This window comes from Mauremys mutica, chromosome 20 (genome assembly GCF_020497125.1).
Source record: "Mauremys mutica isolate MM-2020 ecotype Southern chromosome 20, ASM2049712v1, whole genome shotgun sequence".
NCBI classification, from domain to species: domain Eukaryota; kingdom Metazoa; phylum Chordata; order Testudines; family Geoemydidae; genus Mauremys; species Mauremys mutica.
In genome coordinates this window covers 10,462,262-10,485,700 of record NC_059091.1, presented here as the reverse complement: position 1 = coordinate 10,485,700, position 23,439 = coordinate 10,462,262, and the positions used below count along the sequence as shown (strand labels likewise).

Here is a 23,439-nt window from a genome sequence, read left to right as displayed (position 1 = left end):
GGAATGGGTGTATTTGTGGGTGGTGGTCTGTGTGGGGTGTGTACAGTGTGTGTGGGGAGAGCATGTATCTGCACAGCAGGGGAGGGTGCGTATGTGTGAGATTCCATGGGCTCTCTGCCTGTGTCTCTCCACCTCCCGCCAGGACCAAGCTGGGATGCTGTCGCCATGACAATTTCTGATCCAACAGACTAAAAAAATCCCCCAGTTTTAAAACACTTTCCCACTCAGCAATGGGTATCCGACCCATAGCATCTCGGTTGCCTGGGAAACAAAAGAGGTTGTCGCCATGGTAACCAGAATTTCACTGAGAGGCTGCAGGAGGAGCTTGTGGCTCTCAGGAGGGTCCTCAATGGATCCAGGGTCAGCAGGTCGGCGGGTATCATAGGCCAGGGGAGGCTAAATTTCCCCTAATCTAGACTGTGGCCCCGCCCACGCTCCCCCCTCACCCTGCTCCGAAGCTGGCAGAGGCTCAGCTCCAGCCCCAGCCTGGAGCTAGGGGTTTGCCTGGCAGCTGGGGGCTGGCACAGGCTGGGGCGGCTTGGGCCAGCCCTGGGGTCAGGCTGGCCAGAGCGACTGGAGCAGGCAGGCCGGGAGAGGGGGAGGGGCTCTGGCCACAGGGTGTGTGTGTGAGAGGGGAGCTCAGTGGGTGGGGCCTCAGCTGGAAGAGATGGCAGGCTAGCCTCCCAGAAGGGTGCGGGGGGGTTCACCTGCCACCTATGAATAGAGCCCTTGGTCCTCTCCCCTTCCCAGACCTCAGTGGTCCCTCATTCCTCCCCTCATGCTGCTCTGAAGCGCTGGGAGAGAGAAAGAAAGAAAGAAAGAAAGAAAGAAAGAAAGAAAGAAAGAACATTATGTTGGTGGCTGGAGAGAGGCGGCTGCTGGTCGGGAGCCCAGCTCTGAAGGCAGAGCCACCTTCAGAAGCAGTGTAGAAGTAAGGATGGCATGGTATGGTATTGCCACCCTTAATTCTGCACTGCTGCTGGTGGGGCACTGTCTCCAGAGCTGGGCACCCAGCCAACAGCTGCCGCTCTCCAGTACCCAGCTCAGAAGGCAGTGCATAAATAAGGGTGGCAATACCACAATGCCCCTAAAATAACCTTGCAACCCCCCTGCAACTCCCATTTGGGTCAGGACCCCCAATTTGAAAAATGCTGGTCTCCCCTGTAAAATCTGTATAGTATAGGGTAAAAACACATAAAAGACCAGATTTCACCAGGGGAGACCAGATTTCACAGTCTGTGATGTATTTTTCATGGCTGTAAATTGGTAGGGCCCTATTTATACATTGCTGTAGTAGCTTCCCAGGTAACAAGTCAGATTGACTGGTCTGTAGTTCCCCGGCTCCTCCTTCCCCCCCATTTTAAAGATGAGCACTAGGTTAGCCCTTCTCCAGTCATCCGGGCCCTCTCCTGTCATCCATGAGTTTGTAAATATTATTGACAGTGGCTTCAGCTAATTCCTTCAGTAACCTGGGCTGAATAGCATCTGGCCCCACTGATTTGAATTCATTCAAACTGGTCAGAAGACCTCTGATGTGTTCTTTCCTTAGCCCCATTTGCACCCCTTCCCCTTTATTGTCCATGGTAACTTCGCTAGTTGTCTGGTCACATATTACCTGGGCACCTGCCCAGAAGGCCATGTGAAATCATCCACAATTAATTGTTGTTTGGAGCAGTGCCAGGGATTCTGGGATTAACATGACTGAGTGCAGCATGGGATGTAATAGCAAGTCCATTACTGTAATGGAATCCAAAACTCTATTATACTGTTCAGCCACTAGGTGGTGCTGTGTGTAACCTAACTTATTTAACCTACCCTCAGCCATACATCGCGGAGCAATGACTAGACTAATAGTGCACACATCTGGTGCGTATCTTGCTCAGAAGGAAGCTCTGTGACCAGACCGCGTCTGGTACAGGAGCATGACATGGCATCAGAAATAAACTAAGAACAGAAACAGATGGGAAACAGCAACAAAAGTTGGAAACAGAAGGACCAAGCATCAAAGGTTGCAGGATCTCATCAAAGTGCCACTCTTCAATGCCCCAGAGAACTTCAGCTTTGACAAACCTTCAGAACGGACAGACTGAACACAATATTTTGCAAGTTTTTGTATTGCTACCAAGTTCCACAGTGAAACTGATGATATTCAGGTATTTTCTTTGTTTATGCTATTGGGCAGCAGGCAAATCCTTTGACTTTACTGAAGACAGTCATAAAGATGACTATGAAAGGGTTCTGGCTATGTCTGATGCATATTTTATACCTTGGAGAAATGTGGTTTATGAAAGAGCATGTTTTCATCTGAGAAATGCTGAATGTTTTATAAGAAACACATAAAAATCTTTCACAGAAGCTACAGTTGAAGACAGACTTAACCCACATTAGCCACAATTGAATAGAAAGGCTGGAATAAACTGTATAGACAGTGTCAAAGTTAGACTCAGGACTCACAGTTTGTCAGACCACTCTGTTTTATTAGCACAGCGCTCTGCTAATGACACCCAGATAATGTGAGCACCATGCAAGACACAAACTATCTTATTTATACAGATAAAAGGGTGAGAACTTAACAAGGTAACAAAGGAAGCAGAATCAGATAAGTTTACCTGGGCTAGGCATGCATATCTTATTTCCTTACTAACTATTACCCATCTTCTGTTAATGTTTTGCCATTAGCACCATTGTTTATGCCTAATGTTTCTTTTCCTGGCACCTGTATTTCAACATTTCTTATTTCTGCTTAAAGGTACATACAACATTTCTTTAATCCATTCTTATTTTTACAATATAATTCATTCTACTTTCACAATCCCTCCTTTTGGTCAAGCTCACGCCATGACCAAAATTTTACTGGGTTCCACATATTAACCGTTCTTTATCTCTTTGTTCATCAGCAATATTCAAAATTATCATATTAGCACTCTGTTCTGGGGCAGTCACCTGAGTGGCATGCCTTACCCAATTTTGGGTACAACAGGAGACTAACTGAAAACATACAAAAATTATTAGGATTCCAAACAGGATAGTCAGGGCTCCCTGAAACAACCAGTTTCCTATGCCAGAGAAATTGAACAGGTTACTTAGCCACTTCCATAAAGAACTCGGCTCTTCATGGGGAAGATATGCGATTTGTTCTAAGTGGCTAGCATGATCTATTACCTCATTGGTATCGTCAGGTATAAACACACAACATTGTTTTCCAATGAGAGCACAGGTCCCTCCTTTGGCCGCCAGCACTATGTAAACAATGCCTGACGGTTTTGGAGGCCACCTGTCGGATTGCCCCTGTTTCTTTGGCCAGGGCTCTTAAACTTTCTCCAGTTTTATTTGCCATTATTTTAACTACTTCTTTTAACCTCAGGAGCCTTTTTTTTTTTTGCCTGGTGTATTACTCCCCCAAGTGGGTTAAAGGAACTGCCAATAGTCTCTTCCCAGGTGTCATTACTGTTCCATATTGTGTTAAACGGACAAGGTCCTCCAGTGAGGTCTGGGGAATTCAGTGGGATAGCCAGGACAGGAACATCAGTTTGAGAGTGGGCTGGGATGTGGCTGCAGACCCAGCATTTAGAAATATTAAGGGTCTGAGCTATCCACACTTGCTGCTGGATAAAAGAATTGTCATTGTGGACTCCCCAGACCTTCAGACACCAACAGCCGAGGAACAGGCACCACATGTTGGAGGCAGGGCCCTTCTGGTTCTGACAACCTCAACTGAGGGGACTGTAGTCACAGTTTTATGTCCACCAGGCAGCAGGCGCTAGGCTCACTACTGCTTTTTCTTGGGCCTTGCTTTAGGTAGTCGTCTGCTTCTGGCAACCCTTACGAGAACGTAGATTGTAAGGTATTGCAGGCTGTTCCTCTACGTCATCTTCTGGAGTCAAAATTGACTCTGCGTGGTCCTGAGGTGATGATTGGTTCACTGGGGGTGGTGCATTCTTACACGGCAAAGCATGTATTCATGCTGCAGATGCCAGACAGTTTAACAGCCATCTGGGTAGTAAGCAGTGCCTGATGATTCTTTGATACTCTTTAAGTCTTTTTGCTTCTTTCCTTGACTCTGGCTATAACAATGGCCTTCACACCTTATCTTTTCCTGATGCATTCATTCCTCATTCACACAAACAGATTGAGAATACAAACAGTAGTATTTTATATTGAGCAAAAAGGCATTGCAAATTAAACCTTGCTAAGTTTTACAATTAATAACCAAGACAATTTACATTGAGACCCAGGCCTTCAATGTTTCTCTAATTTACTTAACATAGACACAATAGAGAATCCTGTCTCTTACTACCTAAATCTTAAAACAAAGAGTTAGAGAGGGCCCAATTTGTAATGCATATGGGAAAACAGAATCTTATAGTCCCAGAGGGTCATTTCTTTCTGCTATTCAAAAAGGGTGGCTGGTAGGATGAAATCAAATTATACATTATAAAGTCAATTATACATTATAAAGTCCAGCGCCTACATATCCCCCTTTTGACACTAAGATTATTAATCGCCAGTGTCACTTCTTATGTAGTAAAATACTGGGAGGTGATTTGGGCCTGTGGCTCTAGCTTTGCATACATTTGTTTTATCCACCAGCATATTTTAAACATTTCAATTAAAGACATACAATTTAAAACCAAAAACAATTAGGGGTAGTAACATTAGTATGCCAGTAGTTGTGGGAGACCATCCAGATAATATGAATGGTTCTGTTTCCCACATTGTTTTGTTTGTTTGTTTTTAGGAACTATGTTACCTTTTTACCTTTTTAAACAGATAATTGGTAACTGTTTGCCATTCAATGCTAAGACTGATAGAGAACTCAGCTAAATCAGTGCTTACAGTAAGCTGAGACTTTTTGGTTGTGGCAAATAGTAAATGTGATTATTGGTAAACACAGTACTTACATTACATGTACATTTGTCTACTGGTGGGTTGCTAACACTTTTATCCTTTTAAAACACTTCTTTCCAATAATTAACACACACATTGCCCGTTATACAATACTTTGGCCTAATTATTAATTTTATCCCACATACAGGATCCTAGTGAGATGTCTTTACTACAGGGCTTTGGAGCAACAGGCATGGATAAGCCTCTAGTGTCCAATAGTTTCCCTTCCTCCCCAGCCCACTGGCTTGAGGTCTGAGGTAGCCAGAAGGATCCCAGGTGCAATCTGTGGAGTGGGCTAACTTTCCATATCTTTGCTTCCAGAGCCTGTTGGTGTGCAATTTTAACAACAATTTCTTCACTTAACAAATTTTGTCTTACTGTACTGGAGACATACTGCATCCAGTTATATTGATAGGTATTAAACAATTATCTTTTTTTTTTTTTTTTTTGCTTTAACAGATGTATCAAAACCTTAATTTTTTTTTATATTACCCAAAACATTTTATGTTCTAAATATCTGCATTTCGGTACATTTCATAGCTATTGCAGTATTTTTTTTTTAACTTTCATTTGTTTTTGTAATAGGTTGTTCTGTAGCTGGTATTAGCTTTTTCTGATTTTCTGAAAGACAAAAAACATTTTTCTACCCCTTTCAGGGTGGTATTGATTGTCGCTTAAAAGATTCCTTTCTTTTACAAATACCCTTGCTGATTGCAGGCAAAACAGAGGAATTGCCCCCATATTTTCCTGTGGTTTTTTTTTTTTTTTTTTTTTTTATAGGCAGGTCAGGTTTTAATGGCTTCTACTTTTTAAGGGTTATGGGGAAATTATTCTACTGTTTAGTTATTAAATTCATGAGGTGGTGTACCTCAAGTTTTTCTTCTTATATAGCAGACCAAGTTTGTAATGTTTTTCCTGCTGTGTTAAGCTTTAAGTTTATTCACAGGTAATAGCTGAGAAGCATCATTACCATATTACCTTAAAGGATTTTTCCAAAAATCATACATACTATACGTCAGGGGTCTCAAACATGCGGCCCGCGGGCCGCATGCGGCCCGCGGAGCTCTTCCCTGCGGCCCGCGGAGCTCCCCAGGGGAGCTCCGCAGGGGCCCCCAAGAGAAGAGCGGAGGCTCCCGCCTCCGCCCCTCTCCTGGAGCCTCGGCGCATAGAGCGCCGAGTCTCCGTCCGAGCGCCTGAGCCCCGCCCCGATCCGAGCCGCGTGGGGAGGGGGCGGGGCTGGGAGCTCTGGGCTGAGCGCTGCGCTCGGCGTGGAGCTCACAGCCCCGCCCCCTCACCACGCGGCTCTGAGCGGGACCGCTGGAGACGCGCTCGGGTAAGGGGGGGGGGGGAAAGCGGGACCCGCCGGGGCCGGGCCGGGGGAAGGGAAGCGGGACCCGCCGGGCGGGGGGGGGAAGGGAAGCGCTCAGGGCTGGGGCAGAGGATTAGGGTGCGGGGGGGATGAGGGGTTCATGATGTGGGGGCGCTCAGGGCTGGGGCAGAGGATTAGGGTGCGGGGGGAATGAGGGCTCTGGCTGGGGCTGAGGATTAGGGTGCAAGGTCCTAGTGCCTGCCCTCCGCCAGTACTGGCAAGGCAGGCTTCCCTTACCCTGAGCCTCTCCAACCCCAAACCCTCAGCCCCAGCCAGAGCCCTCATTCCCCCCGCACCCTAATCCTCAGCCCCAGCCCTGAGCACCCCCACACCATGAACCCCTCATCCCCCTGCACCCTAATCCTCTGCCCCAGCCCTGAGCGCCCCCACATCATGAACCCCTCATCCACAGCCCTCACCCCACACTCCAAACCTCTTCCCTAGCCCTGAGCCCCCTCACATCATGAACCCCTCATCCACAGCCCTCACCCCACACTCCAAACCTCTTCCCTAGCCCTGAGCCCCCTCGCATCATGAACCCCTCATCCACAGCCCTCACCCCACAGCCCAACCCTCTTCCCTAGCCCTGAGCCCCCTCGCATCATGAACCCCTCATCCACAGCCCTCACCCCACAGCCCAACCCTCTTCCCTAGCCCTGAGCCCCCTCCTGCATCATGTACCCCTCGCCCTCAGCCCCACAGCCCTCACCCCTGCACTCCCTCCTATCCCCAAACTCCGTCCCAAAGCCTGCACCCCCACCCCCTGCTGCAGCCTGGAGCCTGCATCGAGCACAGAGCCTGCATCCAGACCCCCTCCCCCACCCAAACTCCCTCCCAGAGCCTTAGGCAGTAAATCTAAGTGCGTGTTTTGTCCTTTGAGTGAGGTGCATTACTGAGTGTATATATTTATTAAAACTGTGCGCGCTTAGGGGAGGAGGTGGAGAAGAGACAGGGCAGGGGCGGGGCCTCATGGAAGGGGTGGATTGGGGGTGGGGCCAGGGGCAGCAAGGGGGCGTGTCAGTGATGCGGCCCTCGGGCCAATGCACTAGTCCTCATGCGGCCCTCGGGGTCATTTGAGTTTGAGACCCCTGCTATACGTTGTTACAGGGGTACTTACTAACATTACATTTATTTCAATGTTTAATATTAACAATAACATTAGCGTCAAATTATTAAAGATATCTTGTTATACCATGTTGTTTTTTATTTATTTAGGTAATTTCTTTTGTGCTGGCAGTTTTCACCTTCCTTTATCAGTTAGGTAATTTGCATCAACACAGGCTTGGCTTTTGGATTCAAAGCCATCAGCAGAGCTCAGAGACATATGTCTTAAAAGGGACACAATCAACTTTCACCAGAGTTTTGATTTCTTTCCACTTTCAACTCCTGCTTACAAAACACACAGAGATCTGAAAAAGAAAACAGTCTATTGCGGCTCTTTTTGGAGCCCTAATAGGATTTTAATTCAGTAGCATATTTCATTTGTATTTCTTTTACCCCTTTTTACAATATACACTGCACATGTCCTAGGGAAAAAGCACATTCCTTCTATACTACAACTTTTTTTTTTTAAACATTAGCCATATCAATTTTTACATACGATGTAACTGTTTCTTTTTTCTTACAGAGTTTTCATGTACCCTTATCAAAAGTGACAGTCTGATTACACAGAGCCATTATAAGGCTCAATGTTTTTAACATTGCTTCTTTTTGTTTTATGCACCTCACCTCTGCAGTTGCTTCAGAGGGGCACTGTTAAATTTTTTTTATTCTTTCACTACAGCTCTTATCTGCTATTGTTACAAAAAACCCCAACCAAACAAACAAAAAGACTCCAGAATCTCTCCCTATTCTCCTGATTTTGACTGCCCTATTGCAGCCATGACTTGGTTTTTATTTAAAAAAACATTTTAAATTTTATAAAGAATCAAGTTACCCCTTAAGGGTTAAATGCTAAATCCCAAAGCCAAACAACACTAATTACCTGCGTCTTGCAAAAAGGTCTGTCAGTTTTGCAACTTTGAATTAAGAGTCAAATGAATTTTTAGTGGCATTAAAAACAAAAACAAAACCAATTTATCTTACACCTACAAAACAGGAGTTTTACAAACCAGATGTGCTGGTTTAGCTTCTTAGAACTTTACATATTTTCACAGACAAATAGATACATACACATTTTCTATTCCTTTACATTGCTTTGTTTTTACATAGCTCTATATATATTTGGATTATTTACAGGCATTCTTTTGGAAAAGGGCCCATTTTCCCTTCAGAATGGCTGCAAAGAAACCAAGAATTCTCTCTTTAACATGGTCCTTTTTAACATTTTCACAAAGTTTAACTGCTTAATTCTCTCCAGCCTTTGTAGAGTTAAATTTTCACTCTCTTTCCTTAAATCACTCGTTTATCTCCCAAAATAACACCTTAATCACCTCAGATTTCACCATTTTAAGTATTGTTCCAGGGGTTCATGCCTGCACTTACTGCTTTTCTTACTCCTTACACTATGCCCTTAGGGCTTCCAACCTGTTTTTCAGTTTCTTTATCTGTTGCTTGCCTGCTTTTCTGGGCCCGATCCTGCTTTTTTCCAATGAACCGTTTGTGAGTGATATTGTGGTCACTTCACAATTTTGAAATAAATGTTTAAGGAAAGGGACCAGGAAGGGTGGGGACTAGTTGAGGAGCCCACCCTCCTTGCTGAATTGGTAGTGGAACACTAAAGAATCATTTTTTTTTCCTTTTTACAATGAGATGGGAGTATTAAGGGGGTTGGATCGATCCGGGGTGGGTTTTTGAGAACGGGGTAAAGGGGAGCGCTCGGTCTGGTGGTGGGAGAGGAGGCTTTTAATAAAGCTTTCAACTTATTATTTGAATATTTGAGAGAGGCGAGTTTTTTTTATTTTGTCCAGCTACAATTTGCCTCTTCCCACCACTGAATGAAGCAATTAACTTCTTCTTTAGCCAATTTAGTTTTAGGTTGGCCGAGTTTGTCCTTTAAGACATCCACTCGGTCTTGTTCCAAGATTTTAACAGTGGCCACTGAGTTTTGGGATCCCCCTGAGTTAGCCTAGACCATTTTTCCAGAAATTTACAGGAGTCCGGACCCTTCTTACAGGAGTCTGGACCCATCCTAAATATATAAAATGAGCCAGCGTTCGTTTAGGGAACTGTCCTGACTTAGACGTCTGGTTACCCATACAGGAGGACTTCACACACCAATCGCACAAGAAGGAAATTCGGGTTAGGAGCCCACAGGCTACTGCCTCAATCGCCCTTGCTTTCACACCAGGGCTTTTACCCAAAGTGCGGTGCGGCTGCGATTGTGCAGATTCCACTCACTCAGACCGCGGGGACAGGAACCCCTTGGTCGGCCAATCCCCGGACGGAGATGGCACCCAGACTCAAACACTCCACAGGAGGACGGATAGACACAGAGACAGGACAGTCCTCAGTCCGGACAAAACACAGAAATAATTACCTGACCAGATTCCTGATGTCAGATCCCGGGATCCCTACCGGAACAGAGTGGGAACCAACAGGTTCAATGGCGTAGACTTCACTGTGGTCGTGCACCTTTTCGTTATAGTGGAGGACCGCTCGGGCCAAATGCCCAGGTGCCGGCTGCCACGGTCGTCCTACAAAAACAGTCAGGAATCACACAGCCCCAGTGAAGACGGTTGCCATCTCGGTGGAACCTCCAAATTGTCAAAGTTAGACTCAGGACTCACAGTTTGTCAGACCACTCTGTTTTATTAGCACAGCGCTCTGCTAATGACACCCAGATAATGTGAGCACCATGCAAGACACAAACTATCTTATTTATACAGATAAAAGGGTGAGAACTTAACAAGGTAACAAAGGAAGCAGAATCAGATAAGTTTACCTGGGCTAGGCATGCATATCTTATTTCCTTACTAACTATTACCCATCTTCTGTTAATGTTTTGCCATTAGCACCATTGTTTATGCCTAATGTTTCTTTTCCTGGCACCTGTATTTCAACATTTCTTATTTCTGCTTAAAGGTACATACAACATTTCTTTAATCCATTCTTATTTTTACAATATAATTCATTCTACTTTCACAACAGCCAACAAAATCCTATAGCAGGAAGATCCATTCCTTGCTCTTCTAAGTTACAGATCAACACCAATAGTGGCTACTGGATATAGTCCCTCACAAATCCTGATGGGAAGACAGCTCAGAACTATTGTTCCAACTTTGGAACAGAAACTATCTCGAAAGTGGCCTGACATGAAGACAGTAGCCAAATCGGACAAAAAGGAAAAAAATACCAAAAAACACTTTTACAACAGATGTCACTCCGAGAACAGCTGGGTCTAGAACCCGGTGACTGTGTTTGTGTCAAATTGGATGCAGAGGAAAAGAATTCATCACCCAGATCATATGTGATTGAGACCAACAGTGGCTAGTTCAACAGAAACTATTGTCATCTACAGTTTGTTCCTCAGCAAGATCAACAGAGCAAACTCTACAGATGGCGGATGCAAAAGAAGTAGACACAAGGATTCCAAACTGAACATAGCCAGTCATTGCAATTAATCGACAGCCAGATGAGCAAGCTGTTATGTGTTTGGGTTGTGTAATTAGAAAATCACTATGATTCAGAGGCACTTAACAGACTGATACATGCTGAGCTTCAAAGATAGCGTGATAGTGTAAACTTTGTAAATGGCAGGAATGTAGAACTTAAAGGGGGAGAGGTAATAGAATGCTAAACTGTATTATATAGTTCAGCCACTAGGTGGCATTGTGTGAAACATACCTTAGTTAAATTAACCTCTGTCATACCTGGCAAAGTATTAAAGGATCCTACAGTGCTCACATCTGGTGCGTATCTTGCTCAGCAGGAAGCTCTGTGACCAACCTGTGTCTCTCCGGGAGCATGACAAGTGCCACACGTGTGCCTGCTGAGTGTGGAGGCACTGGCTTGTGCTAATAAGGTCAAGATAATGACAGTGAGATAAAGTACAATCGATGTAGTTCTCTCGTAAAGACAGGGCTTAGCCAGCCACTGTGGAGAACACAATTCCCCCAGCAGCAGCTAACCTGAATAAAACTGACGAGCCTACTCTCCATCAAAACGAGCCTCCATGATCCTATCGTGCAGCGCAGGTGAAATGGAAAAAATAATTTCTAATGAATGTATTGTTATTATTTGTTATTTAGATGTGGTCATGCCTAGAGGCCCTGATCTTGGATGCTATATGCAGGTCACATTAGTATAGGATGAGACACAACCAACAGACAAGGGTGCTTGAGTGATCAATACAATAAGAAGCTGTCACCTAAGATGGTCCCAGGCTCCACCCACAAACAGCCACCAAGCACTACCCCCTTGACATGCCAAAAGAAGACCCATTGCACAGAGCTTTGTAACAGGATGGTCATGCTCATTTTACATATAATTAGTAGGCTTCAGAGTCAACACACATTGAGATGAATGGGGGTGGTTCACTCCTCCTACAGCCACTGCCCCAGTCTGTGCACACTCGAGTGAATTTCTCTGCATTTGTTACACTCACTGATAACTGACTGCACTGGTGCTGTGCTTGGGTTGCATCAGTTGAGGATCTGGCCCTTACTATATTTTTAATGAAAACTGAGATTCTGGAGAACAAGGAGGCAATGGTCACAAAAAGACACTGGCACAATGGCGGCTCACACAGCCCAATGCAAGAGTCCTGTGGATGCCGTTCCCTCTCTGTACAGTTGTGTGGCAGGCTGCAAGGAGGCCTGAGCCCTGCAGAACCCATGAGTTGGATCATGGAGGGCAACCAGGGCCTGGTGTGGTTCTGGCTATGCTAAACCTCCCATCATTAACATTTCATTCCTATTGTCACTTTCCATCTCTCTGAGAGGGAGATTTCACCCTGGCTGACAGAGCGTGTCTGCCAGCTCCTTTCATGGTAAGAGACAGAGTGTGGAGCCTTCTCCCTGCGATCTGGCTGCAGGGAGAATACCTCCATTGTGTGCATCAGAGGGTATCATGGCTGAAAAGGGGTTAGCAAGAATGACAGACCAATTACAGCATAAATAAGCTTGGTCCACCTGCCAGCTCCTCTCAGCTCCATGCATTCAATTAGTTTTTGTTTGCAGAGACTTAATCAGTGCAGCTCTAGGAACCTCGCATGCTCTGGCATTTATAACGGGCCGAACCAAACCCCCAGATCCAAATGCCATGGGGCTTTGGGATGTTTAAAACCTGGATCCAAATAAATGGCTCCAACTGGAGTGAGGGACTTGACATTTGAATATCTGCTTGCTGCTGGTCCCCAGCTGCTTTCCCTCCATCTGAAGGAGGGTCTGCTCAGCCCCTCAGACAGTGAGGGAGTGAGCGGCTGCGGCATTGCGAGCTCATTCATATTTGATCGCCCAGGATTGTTTTTAAAAGACTGCGGCTCTCTGTGGGTCTCAGTAGCGTGTCACAGCTCATTTGTCAGTGGAGTGGAGGGAGCTGGGGCCTTAGCTGGAACAGCAGCTAAATCTGCCAGCAGTGCTGCTCCCAGAAACAGGCCAGGCCTTTCCTGGCCCCTGAAGGCATGGAGCAGAGCATAGCATTGCATCAGGGGGGATTGCAACCCAAACCCAAGCAACAGCTGCCATTTTAATGGAACACATGAGTGAGAGAGTGACCCTGGCTGTTCTGCCTAGGGTGACCAGACAGCAAGTGTGAAAAATTGGGATGGGGGTGGAAGTCTATATAAGAAAAAGACCCAAAAATCGGGACTGTCCCTATAAAATTGGGAGATCTGGTCACCCTAGTTTTGCCATAGGAATTAGCACGCAGATATTCCTTCCCCAGAACTGGGCACAAAAAGCAAGCCAAAGGGTGTCGTACTAGCTTGGCCTACAACAGAAAACCTGAACCAAGTAACACGAAGGGAGACCCACTAATGGTCTGCACATATCAGAAGGGAGGAAGCTATCCAGCAGGGACAGGCCCAGGGAGGTGAGGAGGGGTGAGCGCTAGGAACGGCAGCACCAAGTTCTGAAAAGGAAAATCTAGGAGAGACGATTGGAAAATGGGATTGTTTTGTTTTTTTAAGAAAATTTCAACTTTTTGGTGGGAAACGAAGTATTTCAGTTTGGAAATGCCTCATGGGATCTGTAGTCTGAGTGCTCCAAACTCCCATTCCCCTCTACAGGCCAACCTCTGGTCTGACAGCATCTCCCAGCTGGTGAGGGGAGGCAGCTGCATCATGAAGTCCTTATGTATCTTGGGAGACGTAGTCCAGGCCAGCTCATAGAGGAGAATGGGGAGATGAGAACTCCCATGAGGCCTGCAGCAGGCTCTCTGAATTGAAATATTTCTGTTTTCAGGTGTTTGGTTATTTAACAAAAAATGTGTTTTTCCTCAGAAAGCAGACTCTTTGGTCTGCTATTATTTAGTCAAAAACCCAATTTTCCATCAAAAATAATTTGATGGAATTGACCAGCCTGAAAATTTCTGGCAGGCATCCAGAAAACACTGTAACAATGTGATCTATATAGAACTGGATGAAATACTGATTTTTTCATTCACTGGCTGAACCAAAAAAATCCAAATTTCTGTTTGGTTTGCGCTCAGGGGCGGCTCTAGCAATTGCGCCGCCCCAAGCAGGGCGGCACGCCGCGGGGGATGCTCTGGCGGTCGCCAGTCCCGCGGCTCTGGTGGACCTCCTGCAGACGTGCCTGCGGAGGGTCCGCTGGTCCCGTGGCTCCAGTGGAGCATCTGCAGGCATGCCTGCGGCAGGTCCACCGGAGCCGCCGGACGACCGGACCCTCCGCAGGCACGCTTGGCGCGCTGGGGTCTAGAGCCGGCCCTGTTTGCGCTGATCCCAAACAGAAAATTTTCAGGTTTTCTGTTTTGTTTTCAGGTGATTTTTCTTCTTTCATTTTGGTTTTTAAGTTACTCTAGCTACATTCTGAAATAGAACATCGTTTTGAAAGGAAAAGTCAAAATGTTTCATTCTGAAAGTGTAAAAAGTTTCAATTTAAAAAAAAACCTTTTTTTTAACAGCAGAAATGATTTGCCGAATTCAACCTGAATTCATGAAAAGCGTCAGTCAACCTAAAACTGATTTTTTTGTTGAATAAACTATTGCAGGGGTGGCCAAACTGTGGCTCGCGAGCCACATGTGGCTCTTTTACCACTGAAGTGCGGCTCGCAGAGTCCCCCCCTCACATCTCCCATTCTCCACCTACTAGCCTGGGAGAGGGGGGAGCTGGGGACCTCTGCCTTGCAGCAGGGTGGTGTGGTAGGGGGCTCCGCCCAGCAGGGAGTGGGGGTCTCGGGGCTTCTGTGCAGCGGGAGGGGGGTCTTGGGGCTTCAACCCTGCAAGGTGCACCTGCCAGGGCTAGGGGCTTCAGCAGGAGCGGGGCTGAAGCCCCAACCTCTGGCTCTCAGAGGTGTGCCCCGGCTCGCGAACTTCTGAAGATTGTAGTATGTGGCTCCAGGGCCGCCCGGGGTGGGGTGGGGGGCAAGTGGGGCAATTTGCCCCAGGCCCTGCGAGTCACAGGGGCCCCCATGAGAGTTTTTCGGGGCCCCTGGAGCAGGGTTCTTCACTTGCTCTGGGGGCCCCAGAAAACTCTCATGGGGCCCGGGCCCCCCGAGCTTCTTCTGCTCCGGGTCTTCAGCGGTGGGGGGGGCCTTCCCGCCCCAGGGCGGAAGGACCCCCCGCAGCCGAATTACCGCTGAAGCAGGACCCCTGCCGAAGTGCTGGGTCTTCGACGGTAATTCGGCGGCGGGGGGTCCCCGCCTCGGGTCTTCGGGGCACTTCGGCAGCGGGTCCCGGAGCGGAAGGACCCCTCACTGTCGAATTACCGCCGAAGCGGGGGCCCCCCACTGCCGAGGCCCCCAGACCCCCAGAATCCTCTGGGCGGCCCTGTGTGGCTCGGAAGGCCAGTATGTTTGGCCACCCCTGAACTATTGTCTGAAAAAGTTCACCCAGCTCTCGTTCTGTGTTGTTAGTGGGAGTCACCAGGTGCTGCTATTACACACAGTCTTACACATTCTTTTCCCAGCGAGTGAGCAGCATCCAGCCTTCGAAGAAATGCTCTATTGTTGTTAGCTTTGCAATATAGTTTCTTTGGGGGAGCTGTTGCAAACAGCTGAGACTTTGCTCCTTGTCCAACTCTCTCTAGCTAGCACCAGTTCAGGGGCAGGGTTACTCCATGGGCACCAGGCATTTAATAAATGTATCTTTCCAGAAAGCAGCTTGGAGTGTTGCTAATGAGCCTTTTGGTCATGGGTTTGAATCCCAGTGTAGCTGGGCTTAGACCTAGCAATTCAGTCCTGCCAACACACTCCAGAGCAGCGTTCCAGTACTTCTGACCAGCTCCCTGCCCCAGGACGGTACTGGTTATTGAGCTGCCATTACTCCTCCGGAGTGGGGAGCTGGGGCTGGGGGCTCCGGCACTCCTGTTTTGGGACTCAAGTACTGTCTGAAACTTGTTCCCCTCAAATTAGGTGGCCCTGCCATGACATGAGTTTGGCGAATCTCTATTCCATCTTATACTCTACATGTACCACCCTGCTGCATGTGAGACGGTGAACTGCTGGGGGCAGGGACTGTCTGTGCAGTGCCCTGCGTGACCGGGCCCTGTTCTCAGTTGGGACCTCTAACAAGAGCTCCAGCACGAGGGGCACTCGTGATGACTGTGGTAGAGTTGACTACACTGTAAACCACGGCGGGGGAAGTCCCTGGATCAAAACAAAATAAAATCAAATCCACGATTTTTCAGACAGGCTCATGAGCTGTGAACTTTTGGGGTTGTCAATACAGCCACCGTGACCATCTGAACACATGCAGGTTGCAAAATGCCTTAACACAAGCCCCTTCCAAATCAGGGGCCTGATATCAAAGATGCTGATCACCTCCCTCCCCCTCGAATCAACAAGAACTGGGAAATCAGAAGCAAGAACAATCAGGCCATGTATTTCAGAGCCTCAATACGGGATTCAGGGCCAGACTGTGGGGTCCACATTGCAAATCGCCATCGGTGGCCTCTGCAGTGCAGTCTGAGTCCTGCTGCTTTCTTACCCACTCGCATGGCTCATGCCAACCTTGGCTAACTCACTCCCCCATGTCTGGTGCACACAGTCACCCCATGCCCAGAGGAAACACCACCCCCTGCCTGACAGGCCCTGGGCACAGCCTGCAAGGGCCGGGCGTGCGGCTGGGAGGGAGGCACAGTGAAAGACAGACCGGAAGAGTGAGGGAGAGAGCTGGAGAGGGAAGGAGGGAGAGGGAGAGGCAGAAGGAGAGGAGGGAAGCAGGAGAGATTCAAGGAGGGGGAGTGAAGCACAGTAGACAGCCACATCCCTGTCCCCCAGCCCAGAGGTTGGGAGCCCCATGGCTGCTGTCAGAGTCTACACGTCACATTGCAGGTCAGATGCAGCCCTTGCAAGCAGAGGGCAGGCGGCTGCCTTGACATCTCCCTAGAGAGAGAGACAGAAAGACAGACAGATCCCAGGGACATGTAGTTCAGCCAGGCAGCTGCTGCCTGGCGCGGGGAGATGCTGCCAAAGGGCTCCTGGGATGGGACAGTGCAGGCCAGGGCTCTCGGATGCCAGAGGCAGCTGTTTCCAAAGGAGAGGGAAGATGGACAGGGTGAGGCAGGGGGCTGAGCCCCCAGGGACTCTATGACTGCTCCTGCCCTGAGAGCAGAACAGGAGGTGCAGCCTGGATTGGAGCAAGGTGGTGCTGGTGGGGGTGGGGAAGCAGCCGGAAGGGAAGGTGAGGGCGAAATCCCCCTCTGATGAGGAGCAAGTCGTCCCACCCACCCCCCCCCCGCCCCGGGTCTGGGGTATGCGCTGTGGGGCAGTACTAGAGCAGTGGTGCCTACAAATTCACCACTGGCACGTGGCCAGAAACCAGGACTGCTCTTCCGGATGTGGGGACCTTACAACCATGATCCCTTGCCCAGGCCCATTGGCTGGCCAGGGGCTGGGGCCCTCGTTAATGGGGAGCAGGTTTTGGAGCCGGTAGGGGAGGGAGTGGGGTTGGTGTGCCTGGAGAGGCCCCTGGCATACGGGCCTGGGCTCTGCAAGTTCCACCCAGACCCAGGGCCGGGCCTGAGAAAGGAAACCAGTTTCCCAGGGTCTCCGGAAGAGAGACCGATTCCTGCAAATCATCCGCTGGCTACAGCTCTCACCTGGGGACGACTGGTCGCTGCTCAGAACCAGGGTAGCTGGAGTTGGCCGGCGCCTCCGGATCTAAACAGAGAGAGGGGACAAAGATAATCTCTAAACATCCACTGTGCAACAGGAGACAGAGCAATACAATACGGCAGCACCCCAGAGACAGAGCCAACACGCGGGCCAGCCTGCCACTGCCGGGTGCAGCAAGCCGTTTGCAACTGGCTGCTGCATGGTTTCATCCATCAGCGGCACTGCTGTTCGGCCTGGTGCTATCTGTCTGTAGGTACTTACTACACCCTGGCCAGGGCTGGCTCCAGGCACCAGCCCAGCAAGCAGCTGCTTGGGGCGGCCAACGGTGAGGGGCGGCACGTCCGGGTCTCCCACGGCAATTCGGTGGCGGGTCCCTCACTCCCTCTCGGAGCGAAGGACCTGCCGCCGAATTGATGCTGAATACTGAAGCAGCGGCGGTAGAGCTGCAGATTGCGATCGCGGCTTTTTTCTTCTTCTTCTTTCTGCTGCTTGGGGCAGCAAAAACCCTGGAGCCGACCCTGACCCTGGCCATGTCTCTTGCACAGCAGCTGCAGGTGGGCTGATATTTAGTACAGCATTAATTAGAAATAGCTCAAGCCCCAAAATCTGCATCTGGGGGAGATTTTATACAACCATAAAGTTGCAAGGAGGTGGGAATTCACTCTGGGATTCTGGTTCTGTATCACTCCCAGCTGAGGATCCCAAAGCACCTGGCAAATATAAATGATTCCTCCCCTGGGTGGGTAGAGAAAGAATGTCGTTACCACTTTATAGATGGGGAAACTGAGGCACAAGAGAGGTCCACGGTTGCGCATAAAATTGATGGCAAACATGAGTATAGAATCCAGGTCTCCTGTCTTGAACAACAAGCCCAGTCTCATTCCTCTGTTAGTGTATCCAACATGGCAACATGCAGCAATATTGACTAGAACTGTCAAAATTTTTCCATAAATATTTTTTGATAGAAAATGGGTTTTGGACCAAATGGAGTTTTTCAAAAAATAATTTCCATTTACATCCAAAATTGGGTTTTTGTCAAAAATACAAAACCCCAAAAGCTGAGATATTTTAGTTTAAATCCACTTTTTTCCCAGTTTTTCACCAGAAACAAAACTGTTTTTCAAAGGAAAATTGCAGCAGAACGGCTAAACTTTTCACAGGGGGGAAATGATTGCCCAACCAGCTCCACTATTGTAACATGGGGCTTGTCTGTGCTTACAGAGCTGCAGGACTTACTGAAGAAACTACCTACACCCATCCGTGTAGGTACTCCACCTCCCTGAGAGGCGGTTGCTATGTTGACAGGAGAAGCCCTCCCACTGACAGCGCTGTCTACGCCAGGAGTTAGGTCAGTGTAACTGCATCACTCAGGTGTCCTGATTGACATAGTGATACCGACATACGTTTGTAGTGTAGACCAGGGCACAGACAATGAAGAACACCGTCTCTTTAAGAAAAAGCTGAAAAAGTGACAAGGGAGCCGTATATAGTTTATAACTGATACAATAATTGCATCATCAGCCCGGGGCAGCAAGCTTGCAGATCCATTGGATTACAGAAATAATCAGGTAGTGGCACCCAGTGGATAGTACTGCACCTGGCCTGCTTGGTGACCTTTGGAAAGTCAACTTCCTTGCTCTGTGCCTCAGGGAGAGAGAGGAATTATTTAAGTTTAGTACCAATGTGGACACAAGAACAAATGGATATAACCTGGACACTAGGAAGTTTAGAATTGAAATTAGATGAAGGTTTCTAACCATCAGAGGAGTGAAGTTCTGGAACAGCCTTCCAAGGGGAGCGGTGGGGGCAAAAGACATATCTGGCTTCAAGATTAGGCTTGATAAATTTGTGGAGAGGATGACATAATGGGATAGCTTAATTTTGGCAATTAATTGGTCTTTGATTATTAGCAGGTAAATATGCCCAATGGTCTGTGATGGGATGTTAGATGGGGTGGGATCTGAGTTACTACAGAGAATTCTTTCCTGGGTGTCTTGCCCACATGCTCAGGGTTTATCTGATCGCCATATTTGGGGTCGGGAAGGAATTTTCCTCCAGGGCAGATTGGCAGAGGCCCTGGAGGTTTTTCGCCTTCCTCTGCAGCGTGGGGCACGAGTCACTTGCTGAAGGAGTCTCTGCACCTCAAAGTCTTTAAACCATGATTTGAGGACTTCAATAGCTCAGACATAGGTTAGGGGTTTGTTACAGAAGTGGGTGGGTGAGATTCTGTGGCCTGCGTTGTGCAGGAGGTCAGACTAGATGATCATAATGGTCCCTTCTGACCTTAAGTCTATGAGTCTATGAGTTTCCCCATCTGTAAAATAGGGATAATGATCCTGACTTACCTGTAAAGCGCTTTGAGATCTACTGATGAAAAGCGCTAGACAAGAGCTAGGGATCTCTAATTTCTAGAGTTTAGGATCTAGGTGTTACTCTTTTGAACATCTGGCCCACTTCTCTTGGCATCTAAATGGGAGCTGAGGTCTTTCAAAAATCTGGCTCAGGAGGCAACACTGGATAGGAGGAAGGCTGGAGTTGTAGGCAGGTTGTTGGGACTGTGGTAATGAGGGCTCAATTCCCAGCTCTGCCATAGCCTCCTGGTGTGACCTTGAGTTAATCACATAATCCCTCTGGGCCTCAGCTAGAATCTGGGGATCATGAACCTTCCCTTCTCTCCTCTAGGGTGCCTGCTAGGTTGTGAGCTCTTGGGGCAGGTGAGGTGTTTGGACTTGGGTGCAATGGGAATGGAAACAGTAATAAGTCTTGAGATGATGTAGCTGGAGGCAAGGGTGCAAATCAGCAGAGCTCCAGCCAAGGAGCTGCTCCCTGACGTCTCTCTCTAGCGCCATAAGTTCCTCCATGGCTGGGTGGCTTGGAGCCTAGGCAGCTTCCAACAAGCTCAGCACGATGCAGATGTCCCTTAAAATCAATGTCTTAAACAGTTCCTGGCAAACATGGAAAATATTGACTATAATAAGGTACGTGGGCTAATTATACCCAGTGCTGATAAACACTTGGCGATGTCTGAGCTGTTTGTGGTCCTGTTTAGCTCCACTCTTCCTCCTCCACCGAGGCTGCATGACCACTGCATGTCAGCTGTACATAGACAGCTTCCCTAAATCATCCCGCCTGCATTTGGTCCTGGCATTCCTGGCCCCCTGTGGTCACCACTGAGGATTGGACCTGGGATTCTAAAGCACTAAAAGCCCCATTTCAGCTAACAGGATAATAGTTGGAAGTGGTAGTAGATTTTTATCCTCTTAAATGACTCAGCCACTAGAGGGGGGACTCTGAACACTGGGCTGGGGGACTGGGCTGCAGTGGCTCTGAGGGGGTACCTGCCCCCTCCCTTCCATTCTGAAAAGCCCTATCAGGTCCCTGGAACAAGGGAGCCACTTAGGGCAGCACTGAAGGGCTCCATAGCCTATGTTAGGGGCTATGCTGGATAGAGGAGGCACAAGCCCCTGACCCTATTTCTTGGCATCAGGGCCTACCAGGGGGGCAGTCTAGCTCAAAGAGCTTTGTGCAGGGCAGCCCAGATCCCTTGGTACTCATGAGAACAGTGTCCAGCCCACATAAAGTCATGTCCCAGTGACCGCCACACAGTCACGTCTCCGTGGCAGCCTCTGTCTGCACGGGAAGGAGGTGGCACGCTAAGGCAGGCTGAGTCGGGAACGTCCTGCAGCATGGAGATCCCAGGGGCAGGCCAGGATGGGAACGTCCTGCAGGGCGAAGACCCCTGGGGCAGGCCCCGTAGGCAATGTCCTGCAGGGCAAAGATCCCTGGGGCAGGCCACGTCAGGCATGTCCTGCAGGGTAGAGATCCCTGGGGAAAGTTGCATTGGGAACGTCCCATAGGGCAAAGATCCCTGGGGAAGGTAGGGTGACCAGACAACAAATTTGAAAGATCGGGACAGGGGGTGGTGGGTAATAGGAGCCTATATAAGAAAAAGATCCAAAAATCAGGACTGTCCCTATAAAATCTGGACATCTGCTCACCCTAGGGGCAGGCCGCGTCGGGAACGTCCTGTAGGGCAAAGATCCCTGGGGCAGGCCACGTCGGGTATTTCCTGCAGCGTGGAGATCCCTGGGGCAGGCCGCGTCGGGAACGTCCTGTAGAGGAAAGATCCCTGGGGCAGGCCGCGTTGGGTATGTCCTGCAGCGTGGAGATCCCTGGGGCAGGCCACGTCGGGTATGTCCTGCAGCGTGGAGATCCCTGGGGCAGGCCGCGTCGGGAACGTCCTGTAGGGTAAAGATCCCTGGGGCAGGCCACATCGGGTATGTCCTGCAGCGTGGAGATCCCTGGGGCAGGCCGCGTCGGGAACGTCCTGTAGAGGAAAAATCCCTGAGGTAGGCCGCATTGGGTATGTCCTGCAGCGTGGAGATCCCTGGGGCAGGCCACGTCAGGTATGTCCTGCAGCGTGGAGATCCCTGGGACAGGCCGCGTCGGGAACGTCCTGTAGAGGAAAGATCCCTGAGGCAGGCCGCATTGGGTATGTCCTGCAGCGTGGAGATCCCTGGGGCAGGCCACATCGGGTATGTCCTGCAGCGTGGAGATCCCTGGGGCAGGCTGCGTCGGGAACGTTCTGTAGGGCAAAGATCCCTGGGGCAGGCCGCGTTGGGAACGTCCTGTAGGGCAAAGATCCCTGGGGCAGGCCGCGTTGGGAACGTCCTGTAGGGCACGTCCTGTAGGGCAAAGATCTCGGGAGCAGGCTACATCGGGCACATCCTGCAGCGTGGAGATCCCTGGGGAAGGCCGCGTTGGGAACGTCCTGTAGGGCAAAGATCCCTGGGGCAGGCCGCGTTGGGAACGTCCTGTAGGGCAAAGATCCCTGGAGCCGGACACGTCGGGCACGTCCTGTTGGGCACGTCCTGTAGGGCAAAGATCTCGGGAGCAGGCTACATCGGGCACATCCTGCAGCGTGGAGATCCCTGGGGAAGGCCGCGTTGGGAACGTCCTGTGGGGGGCAGGGGTTGCACCTTGGAGCAGGCCATGTTGAACCCCGTGCTCATGCTCCTTGGGCCTATTTTGGGGGAGGAGGTGACTGTATGGGGAGGAGGTGACCAGCTCTCTGTGGAGAAAGAAGTAGTTCGGGGCTATTTAGGAAAGCTGGACGAGCACAAGTCCATGGGGCCGGATGCGCTGCATCCGAGGGTGCTAAAGGAGTTGGCCGATGAGATTGCAGAGCCATTGGCCATTATCTTTGAAAAATCATGGCGATCGGGGGAGGTCCCAGATGACTGGAAAAAGGCTAATGTAGTGCCCATCTTTAAAAAAGAGAAGAAGGAAGATCCAGGGAACTACAGGCCAGTCAGTCTCACCTCAGTCCCTGGAAAAATCATGGAACAGGTCCTCAAGGAATCAATCCTGAACCACTTAAAGGAGGGGAAAGTGATCAGGAACAGTCAGCATGGATTCACCAAGGGCAAGTCATGCCTGACTAACCTAATTGCCTTCTATGATGAGATAACCAGCTCTGTGGATGAGGGGAAAGCAGTGGATGTGCTATTTCTGGACTTTAGCAAAGCTTTTGATACAGTCTCCCACAGTATTCTTGCCAGCAAGTTAAAGAAGTCTGGGCTGGATGAATGGACGGTAAGGTGGATAGAAAACTGGCTAGATGGTCGGGCTCAACGGGTAGTGATCAATGGTTCCATGTCTAGCTGGCAGCCGGTATCAAGTGGAGTGCCCCAAGGGTCGGTGCTGGGGCCGGTTTTGTTCAATATCTTCATTAACGATCTGGAGGATGGTGTGGACTGCACCCTTAGCAAGTTTGCAGATGACACTAAACTGGGAGGAGTGGTTGATACGCTGGAGGGTAGGGATAGGATACAGAGGGACCTAGACAAATTAGAGGATTGGGCCAAAAGAAATCTGATGAGGTTCAACAAGGACAAGTGCAGAGTCCTGCACTTAGGACGGAAGAATCCCATGCACTGCTACAGACTAGGGACCGAATGGCTGGGCAGCAGTTCTGCAGAAAAAGACCTAGGGGTTACGGTGGACGA

The 23,439-nt window shown here is 49.1% G+C and overlaps 1 protein-coding gene and 1 long non-coding RNA gene across 3 annotated transcripts in view; one reads left to right on the top strand and one right to left on the bottom strand.

Moving 5' to 3' along the window:
- Window positions 1-19,788, bottom strand: part of LOC123353393 (protein phosphatase 1 regulatory subunit 1A-like) — a gene marked incomplete at its 5' end in the record, with an annotated part of 49,182 nt that extends 29,394 nt beyond the window's left edge. Inside the window, 2 exons of the mRNA XM_044994425.1 lie at window positions 17,416-17,476; window positions 19,777-19,788. Coding sequence (XP_044850360.1) covers window positions 17,416-17,476; window positions 19,777-19,788 — 73 coding nt within the window. The remainder of the gene's footprint in view (window positions 1-17,415; window positions 17,477-19,776) is intronic.
- LOC123353396 lies at window positions 289-11,240 on the top strand. Of its 2 annotated transcripts, XR_006574490.1 has the most exons (3): window positions 289-368; window positions 1,822-2,153; window positions 10,346-11,240. It is a non-coding gene; the product is annotated as an uncharacterized LOC123353396 (long non-coding RNA). The 2 variants fall into 2 exon arrangements; XR_006574489.1 differs by lacking the exon at window positions 10,346-11,240 and having other exon boundaries at window positions 1,822-2,436.
- Window positions 19,789-23,439: the final 3,651 nt, after the last annotated feature.